General features: G+C 35.1%; 2 protein-coding genes across 2 annotated transcripts; one reads left to right on the top strand and one right to left on the bottom strand.

Moving 5' to 3' along the window:
* Positions 1-12,983, bottom strand: LOC128556511 (uncharacterized). Its single transcript, XM_053541924.1, has 2 exons — positions 12,892-12,983; positions 1-2,969 (listed from the first exon to the last, which is right to left on the bottom strand). Exon 2 carries the CDS (start codon positions 2,959-2,961, stop codon positions 1,978-1,980), a length of 984 nt encoding a protein of 327 aa, XP_053397899.1. The 5' UTR covers positions 2,962-2,969; positions 12,892-12,983; the 3' UTR covers positions 1-1,977.
* LOC128556513 (dynein light chain Tctex-type 1) lies at positions 12,984-20,114 on the top strand. Its single transcript, XM_053541926.1, has 5 exons — positions 12,984-13,100; positions 15,339-15,380; positions 16,199-16,322; positions 16,767-16,844; positions 17,550-20,114. Exons 1-5 carry the CDS (start codon positions 13,074-13,076, stop codon positions 17,618-17,620), a joined length of 342 nt encoding a protein of 113 aa, XP_053397901.1. The 5' UTR covers positions 12,984-13,073; the 3' UTR covers positions 17,621-20,114.
* The last annotated feature ends 832 nt before the right edge of the window (positions 20,115-20,946 follow it).

Raw genomic sequence — 20,946 nt, 5'->3', positions numbered from 1 at the left:
AAATTGGTGGTTTGTAGACAAAGTCGAACTTTACCTGTATTTTATGATGTCACACCTGTGTACCAAAAACATTTAAATCTGTCAAGAACTGTAACTGGAGTGTTTAATGACTCCAATGGTGGATGAATATTGCACAATAGCTCGAGTCTGTGTTAAAAAATATCAAATAAGAGAGGTACAGATAAAGTGTATCAAAACACTACACAAGTATAATTCTAAGCAAAAAGGGGGCATAATTCAGGAAATATTGGTGCAAGAGTTATGCACCTTGTGTCATATGATGTGGAACAACTACTTCAAGTTTCGTAATAACTGAGATATAGTGAAAATGCATCAAAATTAACCTTAAATTCTAAGTAAAAGGGGGCATAATTCATGAATAATTGGGGTCAGAGTTATGCACCTTGTGTCACATGATGTGGGTGATAAGGTGGAACATCTATTTTAATTTGAATCAAATCCATTTAGTAATAACTGAGATATAGTGAAAATGCATCAAAATTAACCTTAAATTCTAAGTAAAAGTGGGCATAATTCATGAAATATTGGTGTCAGAGTTATGCATCTTGTGTCACATGATGCGGGTGATAAGGTGGAACATCCATTATAAGTTTGAATCAAATCCATTTTGTAATAACTGAGATATAGTGAAAATGCATCAAAATTAACCTTAAATTCTAAGTAAAAGGGGGCATAATTCATGAAAAATTGGTGTCAGAGTTATGCATCTTGTGTCACATGATGCGGGTGATAAGGTGGAACATCTATTTTAAGTTTGAATCAAATCCATTTAGTAATAACTGAGATATAGTGAAAATGCATCAAAATTAACCTTAAATTCTAAGTAAAAGGGGGCATAATTCATGAAAAATTGGTGTCAGAGTTATGCACCTTGTGTCACATGATGTGGGTGATAAGGTGGAACATCTATTTTAAGTCTGAATCAAATCCATTTAGTAATACCTGAGATATAGATTTCGGGACGTGACACGACGCGACAAAACTGACTCCTATATAGGCCCCCACCCAAACATGTTTGGTGGGGGTATAATAATCTTTACATTTTTCATTCAGGTTTTGTTGCTTTTCACTCTTCTTCATATTTGTGCTGTAATTGAAATTGGTTTACAAATTGAAACCAACTTGGATATGAACTGGACGTACATGTCTAACTAGTGATACCCATATATCATTTTGTTATTTTGCAAGTAATCGACTGATTTCCCTGGAAATTTTCAACTTATAACAACAGAAAGCATACTGACAAGATTGAAAATATTTTTCATTATGAAAGATCAGCGTAACTATGTACTGTCGCTTTTACAAACAAAAACAGAAAATGTACTTTGTAAGTGGACTTCAAAATTTGAAAATAAAATTGTGATTTTATGACTAGGCAAAATAATGAGATTAGCAAGTAATACATCTTTTAATAAATTTTGAACATAACACATAAAAATGTTTTAATCTCAGACTCATGAAAAAAAAAACTTCAAATATTTAAACAGTGATAACAGAACTTTTACTTAAAGAAACAAAAAATTAAACAAATTGCAAGAAAAAGAAACAGTTCGTAATGCCCTCTAGAAATACATGGAAGTAAGGCCAAAACAAAAATACTTGTTTCTGCTAAAAATGGCTTTACAGTTCTGAAAAAATGATGTAAGTAAACTATAAATAGAAACATTTCAGTTACCATGATTATAGACAGTTTTAAACTTGAACAATCAATTTATCAAGTATTTTATCAACCATGGTACATGAAAACTTGAATTTATAAGAACTATTCAGGAATGACACCCTTGTAATCGGACAAAATTAAATATTTGTCAGCCTGTTATGTTAATTACAGGTCTGTATTTCTTGATGTTTTGCTTGTTGGGTTTGGAGAAACAAACACTTTTTTCTTCTTCAACAAAACATTTACACATAAAGAATTAGTTCACATAATTTATAAAGGAACTTGACTGTAGACTGTTACCAATCGCAGGCATCTGTTGGATCTCGTAAACATGCGTCTTTATGACTTTTCTTCCAGTGGTCTTTCTGGCATTCTTCGCTACAGTACCTTGAGATACGGCACGCTCCACAATATCGAAACTTCAATGACTCGTCATACAGTTTTCTACAACCTGGAGACGAACAGAACGCGTAAATCTGATCTTGTTCCTGTTCTTTTTGCAACTTTTCTTTAGGTTTCCAGTTCTGTAAGGCACGATCTGCTTCTTTTTCATCACTTAAAACCGTTTTCGCTTGTGTGAAATTTTCTATCAAATACAGTACTCCCATTTTATCTACCTTATTCGCTGCAAGTTTTTCTATATATTCTCCCATAATTCTCAATACTGGTGACCTTCTAACCTGTCTGCGGATACTGTCCGTACCACAAATAGAAATTGTCAGCAACAATTTTGAACAACACAGCACTATGTTTATTGCACCATAAGAAAACTGATTTGCATCATTTTTACCTTTCACTCTTTGATAGATGTCTTTCAAAAGCCCATATTTCATAAAAAGTTCTGTTACCTCAGTTTTTCCCACTAAAAGACATTTGTGTGTGGTTTCTAAAGCTAACACAGTCAATAACTCTTCATCGATTTGCCGCACCGCTTTGAAAATCGTTGGTAAAATCTTGTTTTTATTGAATAAAATCCTTTTAATCACAGCCACATTACACATCATTTCAACAAACAGCCTCATAAAACACTTCAAGTTTGGATAATAGTGACATTTGCATGATGCTTTCTCAAATTTTGCAAGACACTTCACTTGACGATCCACTGCAACTTCTCCGAGGCACTGCATAACTCGCCAGTAGTTCAATTTATACTTCTTCTTGGAGTTGAATTTCATTTTATCAAGTGTATCGCATGTGTCGCTAAGATTGTCAAAGTCCCCATCCTGTAGATTTTCTATAATCTCTTCAACATATTGCTCAATAGTTCTCGCAGAAGACATTGTCCTCCCTGAAAACAAAACTAAAGCAATGAGAGAACTCAGATGGGGACAGTACATCAATTTCATTTGACAACACTTTACTGTCCAGACATGATGTTTTTCATAATTTAAGTTGTTTTATAAACTCCAAAAATATCTATACCCAGACAGTGGAATAAAACAACAGATGAACCCTCCAATATAGATGCCCTGCCTTACACTGAACCAAGGTCATGATACCTGTATCATTAATACTCAAGAGTGTTAAAAAGAAACAATGAAAATATTAGAATTTCAAAAGAACCTAGCTAGCCTGGGAATCCCATCTGACAATTTCTTTCTTTCTGCAAACTGAGTCAATTTGGGGAAAGCTATTTTCTGCTGCAACAAAACCTACATTACGCCTAAAAATATATGGATGTGTGATGAAGAACAATAACTTCTGAAATTAATTCCTTTCCGTATTCCAGATGCTACTGACGGTCGTGAGTGGCCTTAATTTATATATTTTAAGTTACACTTGTTAGTAATGGCTAGTGAATTTGACCCATGCTCGACTGACAACCATAGTTTAGTTGATGTTTTCGTAGCGTTTCATTATGCCACATTTTTATCTACCTGGGACTTGCAGCAGGAAGGCACTCGTTTCCTGACAGATACTTCATGAACGGGAAGAGCTAGAGACTCATGAATCTCATTTTGTAACTGAACACATATGCGAAATAGTGACAGATAGTTTGTGTAATGTTCTGGAGAATTTATTTCACAATGGCCTGATTAGTGAACCCATTGCTTGCAGGCTTGAATCTCTGGATGCCAGCCTTCAGTAGATTGTATATATATACATATATATATATATATATATATATATACATATATATATACCATTTGAAGGAGGCTCATATTTCACTACATATTTTTCATTTTGGACTCATTTAGAATGAAAACAAGGGTTTTTGATCAGTCTTTCGTCCCAGGTCAGATACTCGTGCCTGTGGTTTTTATTTTTTGAATTTTTTTTAATCACTAACACATTATCTTTTCCCTATAATTTGGCTCGATTTTCTTTTATTTTCTACTAACACTCTTAGTGGCTTGATGCACATGAAAAATGAAAATGACTGTCTACATCCTTGTGAAGGGTTTGTCAGTAGGAAGTGTCTAGGGAAATCAATCCATACCTCTAGACAAGCGGCAAGCCTGTTAGTTTTCTGGGGGTACGGACCTCAGCTTTTCAGAGATTAAGGGTTATTTACATTTCAAATTTTGTTGAAAAAAAAAATCAAATAAGACTTAAGCAGAAATCACCTTAAACTTGGATCTAAAATTCTAAATGGTTTACAGATACCAGCGGTCACCCGATTGGTTACATTTTCTTTCGATACATAAATAACTGAGGAACACCAAATAAATTATGAGGATTCAAACTGGCCGAAAAAAAAGATTCAATATTAAACAAAATAATGTTAAATTATGTTGTGAATTTTTTTTTTTATAGAGCGGGTGTACCTATTACCGACCATGTTCCTAATTCCGTACAAAATATAAATGTCTTACTTAAGAATTAATCATGATTGATTCTTGGAATGTGACGTCATTATATTGATGTCACTTCCTTTCTCTTTGTTTACGGTGACATTTTGTTGTCGAGGTGGTGCTAGTTCCCTTTGAAATCACATTCAACTAGATCCTCTACTTTTCGGTAAGTGATATTATTCATCTAGCTTATTTTTTGCACTTTCTAGCTAAGGTTATGCAATTGTACATAATTTTGCTCTAGCAACGTTCTATAGAAATATATGACGTAGACACATGTAATTTTCACGTGTGATACTCATGAGCAAGTTATAAGTTACATACAAAATTCAACAACTGTTCCAAAATCCGAACAAAAGACTTTAACTATAAATGCTTGTTATTTATTTAAGCATAAACCTTTTAAGTAGTATGTCGTTTTAATTGAATGTTTTTTTGCTTTCATTGCATTCAAAGGATCTCCCCTACTGTTTGCGCTGATCAAACGTTTTATTTTGCAGTTATGAGCCGTCAAGTTGGGGTTAAACGACAAGCGTATGATCCCTGTATGGTTGATCATGCCGCTGAGGCTGTCAGGAGCGGCAGTATGTCTTTATGCCAGGCGTCTAGAACGTACAAAGTTCCGAAAACGACATTACATGACCGCGTGAAAAACAAATACACAAGCACCAAGACTGGGGTGAAAACCGTATTGTCCCATGAAGAGGAGGCACGACTCGAACAATGGGCACTCCACATGTCTCGGATCGGATATGGAAGAACCAGGAAAGAACTTGCCCATGTAGTCAAACAGATCATTGATGAAGACGGCAGAAAAACTCCTTTTGTAGATAATTGTCCTGGGAGAAAATGGATGGATGGCTTTTTTGCCCGTCATCCTGCTCTCAATCTGCGAACCACTGTGCAACTTGGGAAAGAACGTGCAATCATCAACAAAGCCAAAATAATAAAATGGTTCCATGATTTGGAGCAGTATGTTACTGATGAAGTTGGTGATGCTGATTTGCTGCAAGATCTAAGTAGAATTTACAACGCCGATGAAAGTGGCATATCGCTTTGTCAGACTAAGAATCGCAAATTTATAGGGCAAGCAGGTGCACCTGTTGTTTACCAATACGGGAACTCCGATAAAACTCAAATGACAGTAATGACAGCAGCAAGTGCAGTGGGTCACTACATCCAGCCCATGATTATCTACCCAGGACAGCGCTTTTCCTACAACCCACTTGAGGGATTTGAGGAGGCAGCCCTTGGGAGGTCAGAAAACGGATGGATGGATTCCCAAGTGTTTACATCATGGTTGAAGGAGGTCTTCATCCCGGGAGTGGAAGCTTAGGGCACATAAAAAACCTGTACTGTTACTCATAGATGGACATAAGACCCATATTACAATTAACGCTTCAAATATATGTGTGCAGCACGGCATTGAACTGTATTGCTTGCTAGAACATTCTTCCCACCTGATCCAACAATTGGACTTACGTCTGTTTGGCATTTTAAAGCAATCTTGGCATGAGGCTGTTCGTGCGTACCAATCAGAGAACATAGGGGAATTTGTAACAAAGCAAACTTTTGCCAGTGTCTTTTTAACAGCATGGCTTAAAAGTGCAACGGTCGAAGCAGCCATCAAAGGTTTTCAGGTCTCCGGCATTTTTCCATGGAACCCACAGAAAGTGTTGGCATCTGTGAAGCTTGCCCCAAGCACTATATTTACTGAGGCTCCCACTGGTACGACTTCGACGACAGACTCTGATTCATCATCCATTACAAAACCAACCACTATTGCATTAAAATCGACTATTATAGCACCCGCTGTTGTAGCAGTTGCAGGTCCAGAAATGACAACGAGCGAATCTCCTGCCGCGTCCACAGCATTGGAAACAACTATTACAACACCCGCTGTCATTGCAGCAGTTGCAGTTCCTGCCATGACAATGAGCGAATCCCCTGCGACGCCCACAGCAATAGAATCTGGTTTGGTTGCAAAGCATACCTGTTCAACTGAATCAGTTGCAACGCCAGCCAAATCAACAGATAATGCCTGCCAACTGCAACTGGTGCTGCTACATCACCATTTAGTAAATATTTGTTGCTTCCAACAACAGAAATAAAGAAACCAAAGGTGCGAAAAATGATAATGCCAAAAGCAATAACTGGGGAAAAATACAGAGAATGGTTGAAAGAAAAAGAAGCAAAAAAAGAAATAGAACTAAAAGAAAAACAACAACGACAGGTAGAACGATTGCAGAAGAAACTTAAAAGAGAAGAAGAGCTGAAAGAAAAAAAGATCAGACTTGAAAAGAAACGCAAAGATAGAGAAGAAGCACAGAAAAAGAGGAAAGAACTGAAAGAGAAAAAGAGGCAAGCAAATGAACAAATTATGAGAGAAATAGAAGCTTCCGATTCGGATGATAACATACACGTTAAGGTGACTGATTGTTTTAAGTGCGAGACCCCATACGAGGAGTATATAAAATGCACAAATTGCTTCAGGCGCTTTCATCTTGCCTGTGTTTCTGATGAGCTTATTGATGGCCCGGATGAACTGCCGTTTGAGTGTAAGTATTGCTAAACGCAGTACTTCATTATAAAATAAAAGAAAAAAGAATAGACACGAAGTGGTCCAAACCGACACAAAAAAGGTTTACTCTGTACATGTACATATTTAAGAGCAGTTTGGTACTCTTGCATTAGTACTGTTAGCATGTTAAACAAATAAAAGTGTTTGAAAATATCTGAAGTACAAAATATGCTTTGCATTTGTTTATTCCTGATATTTTTCAAAAAATGTCCTCATGTTTGGAATTAGGGGCACTTATGTTCGGAATTAGAATCATTGTTCGGAATTAGAGGCAGTTGGTCGTACATTTGTCCGGACAATAACGTCCTTCTGTATACACTTTAATGGTTCGGTATCGGACAAAATTATAGCATATATACACATCTAGTCTGAAGTTGTCTCCCTTTGATTGGAAGTGCTCATAATTCCGAACAACGAAAAAAGTGGCTTAGGTGTTCGGTAATAGGTGCACCCGCTCTAAATATAATTAAGGTATTTATGTTTTCCACACATTTGGTAACCGTTACAAGATACAAGGGATGATTCCACAAACAGTTTCTTCTACTTGTGTCTGTTAATTGATTAATAAACAATCTGTTCCTAATTTATTTTTTTTCTGTTGAATTTTAAATATAATTCATTCAACATGTTCAAGGGTTTGATACACTCATTAATCTGTTATCAACAGTTTATTTTACATAAATTAATCGGCACTGAACAGCGGTATTCATTTTGAGTTCCTGGTTAATAAGGTTTTGAAAGAAAAGTTAAACAATCGGGTGAACGGTGGTGTCTGTAATTTAGTAAAACCATTTAGATCTAAGTTTCAGGTGAATACTGATACCGTCTTACTTGTTATTTCATTTTCAACAAAATTTAAGATGTAAATAACCCTAAATCTTCCTTGTCAGTATTTATAATTTGAAAGATAGATAAAAGGGGTGTGTTTTGATTAAAAGTTGGGGGGGGGGGGGGGGTGTAGTCCAAATAATTTGACGTCAGAACTGATTCTGAGATATTTTCGTGATAGGGCAGAATCCCTTCCTTTATGTCAAAACCAGTATTTCGAGTAAAGACCTTTTCTGTGCAAGGGTGTAAAAAAAATTTCACACCACTCGCCCTACAGGAATAGTATAGCCAGTAAAATATACTCGCCCTTAGTGAACAGTCACTTGCCCAGGTAATAACTGACATTTTAATACTGTCACTTTTATGAAAGGAGTACTGTGTACAAGCAAATTTCAAATATAACACACAGTAGACAAATAATATTCTCTTGTACACCACGTTTCTTTTGTAATTAATCATATTTGTTCTTAAATTTCCTTTTCACAGCAGACATTTTTCTTTTTCTTTCACTGTATTTTTGTCATCTCCACCACCCACTTACTCTACATAGTAACACCATCGATAGTAATAATAATCACAGTCTAGCCCCTACCGTATTTTTCCCGAAGTGTTAGGACATCATAAAACACTTATTTTCACTTTCTCAAGACTTATTTCCCTAAAAATGATTATTTTGTAAAGTGTTCCAAAAATATGGACACAATAATCATCATCCGCCCACCAGAGTTGAAAGCGAAAAAAAAATGTCAACGATTATCAGTAATTATTCTGTTGATCAGTCAGGGGTGCAACTGTTTCAAGTTAACACATTATAACCCATTTGAGTTATTGCTTATACTTTCATAACTTGTATCAGTTATCATAAAATATTACAAAGCCCTCCTGTGCCAATTTCTCATTTTGAATGAGACTTACGCAATTATTTCCTGAATCCTTGACCTATTATCTTTCCAGCTATGCAGTAAAATGTTTTATGCAAGGCTGATAAAGTTTTACGCAAAAGTTTTAAAGCTATAAAACTCTTAACATCCCATTATGCTTATCAGGTCATGATCAGACTAAAAGAGAACTTGATTAACCATAGTTCACTACTAATTTCACTTTAAAGGTCACTTTGTGAGAACAGCAAAAAACTTTTTTTGAATAACTAACCTGAGTTAACTATATTTTATAACTAATACAGGTTATAAATTGCATGAACAAGAGCTGTCGGAGGACAGCAACGCTCGACTATTCAACAGCCTTGTCAATTGAATGAATACAAAAGTTGAAAAAGGGGCATAATTTTGTAAAATGCAAAGTAGAGGAATTGAACCTCTGTACTGCATGTCATATCATGACAGTGAACAAGTGTGTGAAGTTTCAATCCTTTCCAATTTGTGGATACTGAGATACCAGCTTACATACAAAAACTTAACAAAAAACTGCTAAGTCAAAGGGGCATAATTTTGTAAAAATGCCAAGTAGAGTTATGGGACCTTCACAGTGCATGTTAGATCATGACAGTGAACAAGTGTGTGAAGTTTCAATCCATTCCAATTAGTGGATACTGAGATATCAGATTACATACAAAAATTTAACCAAAAACTGCTAAGTCGAAAAAGGGGCATAATTTTGAAAAAAAAAGAGAGTAGAGTTATGGGACTTGCTTAGTGCATGTCAGATCATGATAGTGAACAAGTATGTGAAGTTTCAATCCATTCCCATTAGTAAGTACTGAGATACCAGCTTACATACAAAACCTTAACCAAAAATTTCTAAGTCGAAAAAGGGGCATAATTTTGTAAAAAAGCAAAATAGAGTTATGGAACCTGTGCAATGTAGATCAGTTCATCACAGTGAATAAGTGTGTGAAGTTTCAATCCATTCCCACAAGTGGTTACTGAGTTACCAGCTTACATACAAAACCTTAACCAAAAATTTCTAAGTCGAAAAAGGGGCATAATTTTGTAAAAAAGCAAAATAGAGTTATGGAACCTGTGCAATGTAAGTCAGTTTGTCACAGTGAATAAGTGTGTGAAGTTTCAATCCATTCCCACAAGTGGTTACTGAGATACCAGCTTACATACAAAACCTTAACCAAAATCGGGACGCGGACGCGGACGCAGACGCAGACGCCAACGCCGACGCCGACGCATGGGCGAGTGCAATAGCTCACTATTCTATGAATAGTCGAGCTAAAAAGTAACTGAAATAGGTTACATAACTTAAAATAGTTACAACCCTGGCTGTTGATAAACTAAGTAATTGGCCTTGTTTTCATATCAATTAACACCCCTCAAAGAGCTAAAAGAAGTGTGTCGGTATCATGACATCTGAAGTGGAGATGAAAGCGGTATAGTTGCCCGAGACTGTCATGGCATTACGTCATGTTTTCGCGCCATGTGACACATCACTGTCTGATCGTACCGCCTTGTTTCTTTAAATTGCTGAGAAGTAGAAATCAATAAAAAAAAGTTTCTTCTTTAATTTGTTAATGCGAATGTGCAATATCCAATATAAACTGACAGGTAAATAAGTCGAACAATAATAGTGGATATCCTACCTCTCATAAGCATCAATTAAATGGAAGGAAAAAAAAAATGTATATTATTTCCAGGTATCTCAAGTTAAAATTTCACCAATATTTTTGTTTTTTAATATTTAAAGTGTGATTTACAAATTGCTGCGAAGAATCGTCACGGAAGGTTCAACACAGAAAAGGTCCTTCCTATGTTGTACGTGGCGAGATATTGACCCATAGGCACGGGTCCAGTGATTTTTTGTTTAATATAAAAAAATCTTGTTTTTCACACAAATATACTTTTTATATGTTAGTCAAATAAAACAAGAGGACCATGATGGTCCTGAATCGCTCACCTGTCTCCACATGACCCAATTTTCATGAAGATCCACTGAAAAATATGGCTTCTAGAGAGGTCACAAGGTTTTTCTATTATTTGACCTAATGACCTAGATTTTGAAGGCACATGACCCAGTTTTGAACTTGACTTAGATATTATCAAGGTGAGCATTCTCACCAATTTTCATGAAGATCTCATTAAGAGTATGGCCTCTAGAGAGGTCACAAGGTTTTTCTATTTTTATACCTACTGACCTAGTTTTGACCACACGTGACCCAGTTTCAAACTTTATCTAGGTATCATCAAGGTGTATTCAGACAAATTTTCATGAATATCCATTGAAAAATATGGCCTCTAGAGTGGTCAAAAGGGTTTTCTATTTTTAGACCTACTGACCTAGTTTTTGAAAGCAGTTGACCCAGTTTCGAACTCGACCTAGATATCATCAAGATGAACATTCAAACTGACTTTCATACAGATCCCATGAAAAATATGGCCTCTAGAGAGGTCACCAGGTTTTTCTATTATTTGACCTACTGACCTAGTTTTTGAAGGCACGTGACCCAGTTTCAATTTTGACCTAGATATCATCAAGGTGAACATTCTGACCAATTTTCATGAAGATCCATTGAAAAGTACGGCCTCTAGAGAGGTAACAAGGTTTTTCTATTTTTAGACCTACTGACCTAGTTTTTACCGCACATGACCCAGTTTCGAACTTGACCTAGATATCATCAAGGTGAACATTCAGACCAACTTTCATACAGATCCCATGAAAAATATGGCCTTTAGAGAGGTCACAAGGTTTTTCTATTATTTGACCTACTGACCTAGTTTTTGAAGCCACGTGACCCAGTTTCGAACGGAACCTGACCTAGATATCATCAAGGTGAACATTCAGACTGATTTTCATGAAGATCTTGTGAAATATATGGCCTCTAAAGAGGTCACAATGTTTTTCTATTTTTTAGACCTACTGACCTAGTTTTTGACCACACATGACCAAGTTTCGAACTTGACCTATACATCATCAAGGGGAACATTCTGACCAATTTTCATAAAGATACCTCTTGAGTGGTCACAAGCAAAAGTTTACGCACACACAGACGGACGCTGCGCGATCACAAAAGCTCACTTTGTCACTTTGTGACAGGTGAGCTAAAAAATTGATGACAAAAAATCCGGTCACAGTATCATATACATTGAAAAGGTGAACTATGCGAACGTAACGCTATGGGAAGCTACTCGGCAAACTTGTAGAACATTCCAAAATCGGAGTTTATACACTTGCAGCCGCTACCTGCATGATCGCTGCTATGCACCTTCGAAACATTTAAAGCCTTCCATAAATACTAAACTGACCCCATAAATTGCTTTGAAAAACACAGTACAAGTCTCTATGAGCGAAATATTTCAGTTAACCCTGGCGATTTCAGCTGCCAAACGAAGTGATAAAAACCAAGAACACGTCCGCTATCCGGAATGAAATCGCAGAGGATAACTGAAATATTTCGCTCGAAGAGACTTGTACTGTGTATTTCAAAGCAATAAATGGGGTCAGTTTAGTATTTATGGAAGGCTTTAAATGTTTCGAAGGTGCGATCATGCAGGTAGCGGCTGCAAGTGTATAAACTCCGATTTTGAAATGTTCTACAAGTTTGCTGAGTAGCTTCCCATAGCGTTACGCTCGAATAGTTCACCTTTTCAATGTATATATGATACTGTGACCGGATTTTTGGTCATCGATTTTTTTTTCAGTTGACTAACATATAAAAAGTATATTTGTGAGAAAAAAAGTTTGTTTTTTTTTCTTTTTTTTTTTAAATTAAACAAAAAATATGCACTGGACCCGTGCCTGTGTATTGACCTACGCAAAAATGATCAAAATACTGCAACACACGTTCAATTAGTTGGACTGCGGGGGTGGGGTTGTTGCTTTGACTAGTGGAGGTTTTGACTAAGTGCCTATGGAAAATAAAAATAATTCCACTTCCTATATATTGTGCCAAGCAAATTATGTAATTCAAAACGAAGCCTATCCGAAAACGATGCAACTTCATCAATTCGCCAGTTGTCAAGATAACATATACATCTACATAAAATTTGTTCAGACATTTGCCAGATATATTTGTGCATAATTTACTTTCAAATCTAGATTTTTACCTTTAATTTAAGCAAATTTAATCGCTTTTTCAGTTTCCTCTCGTGACGCAAATGTCAAGTGTAAGAGTTACTGCCCTTTTTCTCGCGCATTGGCGATATTTCTCGAGAGTTTGTTGTCAACAACAAGTGACAGAAAGTAGCAGGCCCACAAAGTCACTGAATTTTACCACAAAAAAACAGAAATGGATGATTTCCAGTCAGCAGAAGAGGTATATATATATTCTTTTACCTTTTTCAGTTGATCATTTCAGAACATTTGCAGATATTCTTTCGATTTTAACAAATTCCAGTGTCAAAGAATAATTTTTATGTCAAATTATGAGTCATGCATGTTCATGTTCATAATTATTATAAATACACGAATTAGACTAGTTTATGGAAGTATCTCATAAATATAAACTGTATAATAAATTTGCTCATCATCAGAATATTATTTATATCGACTGATATAATCATTCAGATGCACTGCTTTTAAAAAATTTGGGTTAATTTAAAGGCTTGACTTGAGAAACAGAATTGGTTCCGTAGACAGAGAACTTATTCATCCGGAACCTGTCCTCTAGCCAAAGTATCGTGCATAGGCTAGAGAACCGATTCCGGTTATCTAGCCACTGCCTAATTTAAAATTCTACATTGTAATATGTCACATTATGGACTTGGTCACTTTAGGGGAGATGTGTCAGGCAGCCCGTTAGCTCAGTTGGTAGAGCACTCGCCCTGTAAGGGGTCCCGGGTTCGAGCCCTGGACTGACTGCACATTTTTCTCACCCTCTGACATTTGGTGCCTAGTGGGGGACAGTCACCGGCATGCTTGCTTGGCCAGTCTACTTTCCAGATTTTATTTACGACGCTTGCAATATCATGTACCTCCCGAATTCGAGGATGAATTTCCAATTTGTTGGGGTGTATGTCACGGTACGGACTTGGTCATGTCGGGGGAGAAGATGTGTCAGGCAGACAATTAGATCTGCCAGTACAGAACTCGCCTTAAAAGCAAGGGGTCCCGGGTTTGAGCCCCGGACTGACTGCACATTTTTCTCACCCTGTGACGTATATTTCAATATTTCTTTCAAGGCAGTGGTTAGGGCTCCCGATAACCGGACTTATACAAGATAAGAATCTTTTTTTTTACGGCGGATACAATACAACAAAAAACATTAGCTCATGAGCTATTTCTCGACAAACAAAGAAAACAGAAATTAACAAAAATAAAGCGGCTAAAAAGAAGCAAAAGTTTAGGCATTTTAAAACATAAATTACATTGCAACAGTTAAGAATGGCATGGCAATATGATTAAAAAGGAACTTACATATAAGCACATTATAAGCACGAATCTGTAAAAAGTACATATAAGTAAAAGAGAAATGACATACATATAATTCACTACATAGTGAGTTTATTGCATAGAACTAGAAGGTGCTAATTTTGGCAGCAACTATATATAAAAGAAAAAAAAGGCAAAAGAAATTCTTAAAAGCATTTTAAGATTTAGTGAATGCATATTTATTAAGATTGGTATGGCCTTTAGCACCTTCCTCTAGATCATATAAAAGAAAGCACATAAAGCACATGTATAAAAGACTAAGTTTAAAACATCAGCAAACAAACTGTACACTGTCTCTACTGCAAACCAGATCACTTGTCTCTTACTGACGTTTGAATGTCTAATCTGCCCAGCCAGTGTCCAGCTGACAACAGATACGCTTCTCTACGGCAAATAGAAAAAAAAACACAAAGGGCATCAGTGTATGGCATTAAACAGGGGAAGCAGTCTTCAAGTAGGCATGTACATAAAAGCACCGTTAAAAGCAAATGCGAAAGAACATTGCAACGAAAATTATACACAGTGAACTAAATCTTTAAAGAAAGAAAAAGCAAGCACATGCAAAGCAGGACAACAGATGAAACAATGCATCTAGACCTGGAGTCTAGGGGTAGGGTTACTGGACCTCTAGGCAACCCATATAGGGCTAACTAGAGGTCCGGTAATCAATTAGTCTAAATAATGAGACCTCGGGTAGACCGATTTTACATTATGATATTTCACACAAAAACAGCAAAATAGTTCAAGCTATTTAAATTTTTTCTGTCCAGCCTAAACAGCTGATTGCATGTATTGACATGTTGCTATTTCACTTTAAACATCTCCAGAACATAGAAGTATTTATTTACCTGCTTATTAAAATAGAAATAGGCGTTTAATCAAATGATTCAGTTTCAGTTTTGGTCATGAATATCAATGAAAATAACATAGACTCAGGAAAAATACAGAACCAGATTTCCATCAAGTGTAATACAAATTTTGAGTAGGAACTGTTAGTTTCAGACGGTTTGTGAAATACAAAGGGATATTTACAGAATATATGTATATAATTAAAGGGCCTGTTATAATCCTATAAATGTTTCTATTTATTATTGAAGTCAGTGACTTCTCTTTCTATTTTCAGACAGCATTTGTTGTTGATGAAGTAACAAATATTATTAAAGAGGTAAGTAAATAATAAAACCAAGTACATACAGGGCTTAATCTTAAAGAAATATTATGCCTAAGCATCATATTTGAAAATGCTATATAGGTTACTCAACTGAATATGAATTTAAGAAAATTTAAGCGTCAACAATTTTGATTGTATATACATTTCTTTTTTAATGAGATTGATGCAAAATTTGTTTATTCATTTTCAATTGTAATATGATTTGTCACAACATGCATACCCAGTATATATTTTTTGGAACAGAAAACAGCTGAAAGTGTAGTGTTTGGTCTTGGTTCAGTTTGAAGGCTCAGAGTTAGGAGAAAGAGGCTTACATATTTTCAGTCTCTAGATATATTTACAATAGAATTAGAGATATTTTTTTCCCATTTTGAAATAAAACTTGCAGGGGCCTACATGGTCCAGTGGTTAAGGTCGCTGACTTCAAATCACTTGCCCCTCATTGATGTGGGTTTGAGCCTCACTCGGGGTGTTGAATTCTTCATGTGAGGAAGCCATCCAGCTAGCTTATGGAAGGTCAGTGGTTCTACCATGTGCCCACTCCTGATGAAATAATGCACGGAGGGGCACCTGGGGTCTTCCTCCACCGTAAAAAGCTAGAAAGTCGCCACATGACCTATAATTGTGTCGGTGCGATGAAAACCCAACAAAATAGATAAATAAAACTTTCATATGTGTGAATGATGTCATTTGTAACATCATTTTAAAGCAGATTGATACATTTAATTGCATGGTATCTGCACTGCAGAACATGCGAATATTTCTACAGTTTTTTTCAGGTCAGATAACCTATAAATATATTACAATTTCAGGCCATTGAAGGTGCCATCGGTGGAAATGCATACCAGCACAACAAAGTAAATCAGTGGACTTCCAATGTTGTTGAACAATGTCTTAACCAGCTTACCAAATTAGGAAAACCATTCAAATATATTGGTAAGAAATCACCTACAAAGCTGGTTTTCAAAAGGCGCCTTTAAAGCTGGAAAGATGCCATGTAACTTAAATTTTAACTATAACAATGATTGTTGTGAAGAAAAGAACCACGTAATTAATATCAAGTTCATTGTTTCTTTTAAGCTATAAATGGAGAGGAAAAAGGGATTTTGAAAAAACATACTACAGAAATATATAAGAAAGATAATTTTTGAAAGACATTAGCTGTCCTTAAGTTATGGACCTAATTTTATTTCAAATTTTGGTGACTTGCATATTCTGTGTTACAGTTCTTATCTTGAAAAGATTATGTTGTTTTGTAACTGTAATCATTGCGTGTTGAAAGCTTTAATAGTTGGAAGATTTGCTCTTAATTGCTATATAGCACAAGGGTTTGTTTACTTAAATCAATGTGCCTTTATATATATGTATATTCATTTTCAGTTACATGTGTAATTATGCAAAAGAATGGTGCCGGTCTTCACACAGCGAGTTCATGTTTCTGGGACAATCAAACAGACGGTATGTTTTCTTTCCTGTCATCAGTTCTAGATTTTGTGTTAAACTTAAGCAATAGAATTCTAACTGGTCTAATTCTGCTGAAATCACATATAGCCTAGAACAATTTATCAAATGCTGACTGTATACTGATACATGTCTGGATGTATATGAAATTAATCATGGAGACAGCCTCTTTATCAGTAAATGAGATCTCATTTGGTCATCAAAGTCCTCTGTGTCCAAGTGTTAAATATTGATATCTCCTGGTTTAAGTCATGTTCGGGTTGTCGTGTAAGGAAGCTGGCTTGCTTAAGCTTCGTGGTTGTTTCCAGGTGTACAAGCAAAGTTCCCATTGTTTTATCTTGAGAGTGGAGATCCACCATTTCATTTCCCAATGTAAAAGCCAATTGGGGTAAAATCACAAAAAATTGTGTCCACGAAATTAAATACTTTCACATTAGGGCTTCCATATTTAGTCAACTATTTTTCATAAGACATAATAAGAATCCATAGTATATAGCAGAATCTGTTTTGATTATTTTAAACAATCCAAAACATTTATACAACTAATTGAAAACTTCTCTTGGGACTTAAATTGTGTTTAATTATTTTACAGGACATATCACCTCTTTATTGTGTTTAGATTAATTAAAACATGTTTCATCTGTATTATTTCTTTAATTCGATATTGTTGCTTTGAGTGAAAATCATTTTCTGTTTTTTCAGGAAGCTGTACAGTGAGGTGGGAAAACAAAACAATGTATTGTATCGTGTCAGTATTTGGTCTCGCCATCTGATCAGTATGTCAAAATTCCAGCTTCGTTATTGTCATCGGCAGATCGAGATTCTTCCTTGATAACAGCGCCTCTATAACTATATATTGTTCAATAACATTTGTATTGCCATATATTTCATCAACAACAGAACAACAGGTTACTTAAAAACTATGTTTAAACAACTTAATTTTTCAACTGCTCTCTGCCGATAATAATGGACTTACAGTTTTTTAACAGATTATTATTTTTGAATTTCTGCATAAACTATAGATTGAGAATTTTTCATGTCGACTTTACTTCTTGATTTTCATATTTGGCGGTCTTAAAGTTGTATGGCTAAAAATTTCTGATTTGTGACTGTTTACACTTTTTGGACATAATGCTGTGTAATATCACAGCCGTCTAAAATATGTTAGTCACGTAGATTGTGAATATTTGTGAAAGTAAAACCGTTGGTTAAATTACTCAGTCTTTATTGTACTCGTTGCTGAAAAGTGGTACTCTAGATGTTTTTCTGAATTGATTTTAAGTGCATGAATTATTCCAGTGTAAGGACAATATTGAAATATTAATTTCATAACTCATTTTCATCGTACAATGTTTTTTTTTTTGTTCAGGTTCAAGTTCTGACATGTATGACATTTGTTTGTCTGTTGACATACAGGTATTATAATTATGTTTTGCATTTTTAGCTCATCTGATTTTTTGAAAAAAAATGATGAGTTATTGTCATCACTTGAGCGGTTGTCGGCGTCGGCGTCGGCGTTGCCTGGTTAAGTTTTATGTTTAGGTCAGCTTTTCTCCTAAACTATCAAAGCTATTGCTTTGAAACTTGGAATACTTGTTCACCATCATAAGCTGACCCTGTATAGCAAGAAACATAACTCCATCTTGCTTTTTGCAAGATTTATGGCCCCTTTTGTACTTAGAAAATATCAGATTTCTTGGTTAAGTTTTATGTTTAGGTCAACTTTTCTCCTAAACTATCAAAGCTTTTGCTTTGAAACTTGGAATACTTGTTCACCATCATAAGCAGACCCTGTACATCAAGAAACATAACTCCATCTTGCTTTTTGCAAGAATTATTGCCCCTTTTGGACTTAGAAAATCTGTTTTCTTGGTTAAGTTTTATGTTTAGGTCAGCTTTTATCCTAAACTATCAAAGCTATTCCTTTAAAACTTGCAACACTTGTTCACCATCATAAGCTGACCCTGTACAGCAAGAAACATAACTCCATCCTGCTTTTTGCAAGATTTATGGCCCCTTTTGGACTTAGAAAATATCAGATTTCTTGGTTAAGTTTTATGTTTAGGTCAACTTTTTCTCTTAAACTATCAAAGCTATTGCTTTAAAACTTGCAACTCTTGTTCACCATCATAAGCTGACCCTGTACAGCAAGCAACATTACTCCATCCTGCTTTTTGCAATTATTATTGCCCCTTTTGGACTTAGAAAAATCATTTTCTTGGTTGAATATTATGTTTAAGTCAACTTTTCTCATAAACTATCAAAGCTATGCTTTAAAACTTACAACAGTTTTTCACCATCATAAGTGGACACTGTACATCAAGAAACATAACTCTATCCTGCTTTTTGCAAGAGTGATGGCCCTTTTTAGACTTAGAAAGTCATGGGTAGGACAATATTTCTATTATACAAAAAAAATCAGATGAGCGTCAGCACCCGCAAGGCGGTGCTCTTGTTTTCTCTTCTTATTTTGTACAATTATATTTCATATTTATAGTTTGTTATATTCTATATTGAAAGCAGGTGTGTTGAATGTTTTAAGAACTTCACAAACCCAGTATTTTTTCTCAAGTTTAGGCAACTGTAGATTAACAGATTATCAGTTTACATAACAGCAGAAGATATTGTATAAATTTCTGAAAGGAGAAAGGTTTAAGAACCTTAAGTCTTCTTGAATGAAGTGTAATAAAAGTATAAAAGCTGATATTTTAATCCATTTTATACATTTAGAGCAAAAAAAAACAACAAAAAACAACCATTAAATAACTTTAAGGTACAAGAAAGTGTGAGTGTATAGTCTGGAATGTCAGTCAGTATGTCATAGATACAATGGTTTTGTATATTCACAATTTTCACCTCATTGTTTTTCCACATCTGTGATTTTAAGATCTAGTTTTCTTTGTGTTTGTTCAGATTTTTGCATATTTATTCATGTATACATTTATGTATTGCATTTGGGAAATGTGAAGTTATGATTTTAAAAAGACAAAAGTTTTCATAAGCTTCTGTAATATGTGTTTTCCACTTCCATAAGATATTACTACTGGCTTTTCAGTCTTGTTGCATTTTTATGTTCAGTAAACTTCACCATACTTTTTTTTAAAAATAATAGAATGGATAGTTTCCAGTGGAAGACAGGTTACTATAGAAAAATAAGTCACCAAATTACACCTTGTAAAAAGTAGGTTTCTACAAGTACAGATAACTTTCTTGAAAAAAGTGTTTATGTTAATGAGTTCAGAGATTAAAATAAAAATGTGAAAATAATTTTGAGTTGCTTTTGTTTACAGAGTATAATACTGAACCTGTGAATAGCAGAAGCTCTACATAATTAAATACAGTTGTGTCTTACGCAGGAATGATTACTTTCTTGAAAATAATCCCTCTAAACCAGAAACTTCTTAATGTTGTGAGATTTTTGGGTTCTTGTCCTCAAATGGAAAAGTATTTATGTCCTGGAAGTTTCAGTCTCCTGATTTATATGGTAGACATGGCTTTTACATATTAAGTCAAACTGATCATTTTGGGAAAATCTGAAAAAGATGCCAACGTCAAGAAAATACCAGCAATCTTCTATCTAAAAAGGTTGCTTCAGTATGTACAAATTGTTCACAACTCGCTCAGCCCGCTCTAACTTTGCATTGTATTTACAATAATTGCCAGTATATACAAGAGTATTTTCTATATAAAAAGTTCTTTTTATCACCCTCAAATTTTCATTAGACTGATTGGATATTATCGTGGAATGATATTGACTTTATTTAAACAAAATAAATAATGGAAAAGGTGGATCGAACGATAATGAACTAAAATCGTAAATTACTGAATATGGTAATTAATATATTGGGGGAATAACAGACAAAAGGAGAGAAGGCTATAATACTCCCTTTGGCGTTTCCTTGGTATCTTTGCAACAATTGCATTGTTGGATTGAAACTATGGAACTACACAAGGCTTTCTAGTCATTAAACCTGAGATAAACAAGTTTGATGACTCTTAGTTGAATTTTATTCGAATTATGGTCCTTCTACTACTTAGAAAAAATAATTCGGTTGAAGACACCTATTGTGTGAACTTGACTCGAGCTTCAGCCGCCTAA

The sequence above is a fragment of the Mercenaria mercenaria genome, chromosome 4 (assembly GCF_021730395.1).
Source record: "Mercenaria mercenaria strain notata chromosome 4, MADL_Memer_1, whole genome shotgun sequence".
NCBI classification, from domain to species: domain Eukaryota; kingdom Metazoa; phylum Mollusca; class Bivalvia; order Venerida; family Veneridae; genus Mercenaria; species Mercenaria mercenaria.
Note: the sequence above shows the minus strand (reverse complement) of the source record. Positions and strands in the feature narration are given on the sequence as shown.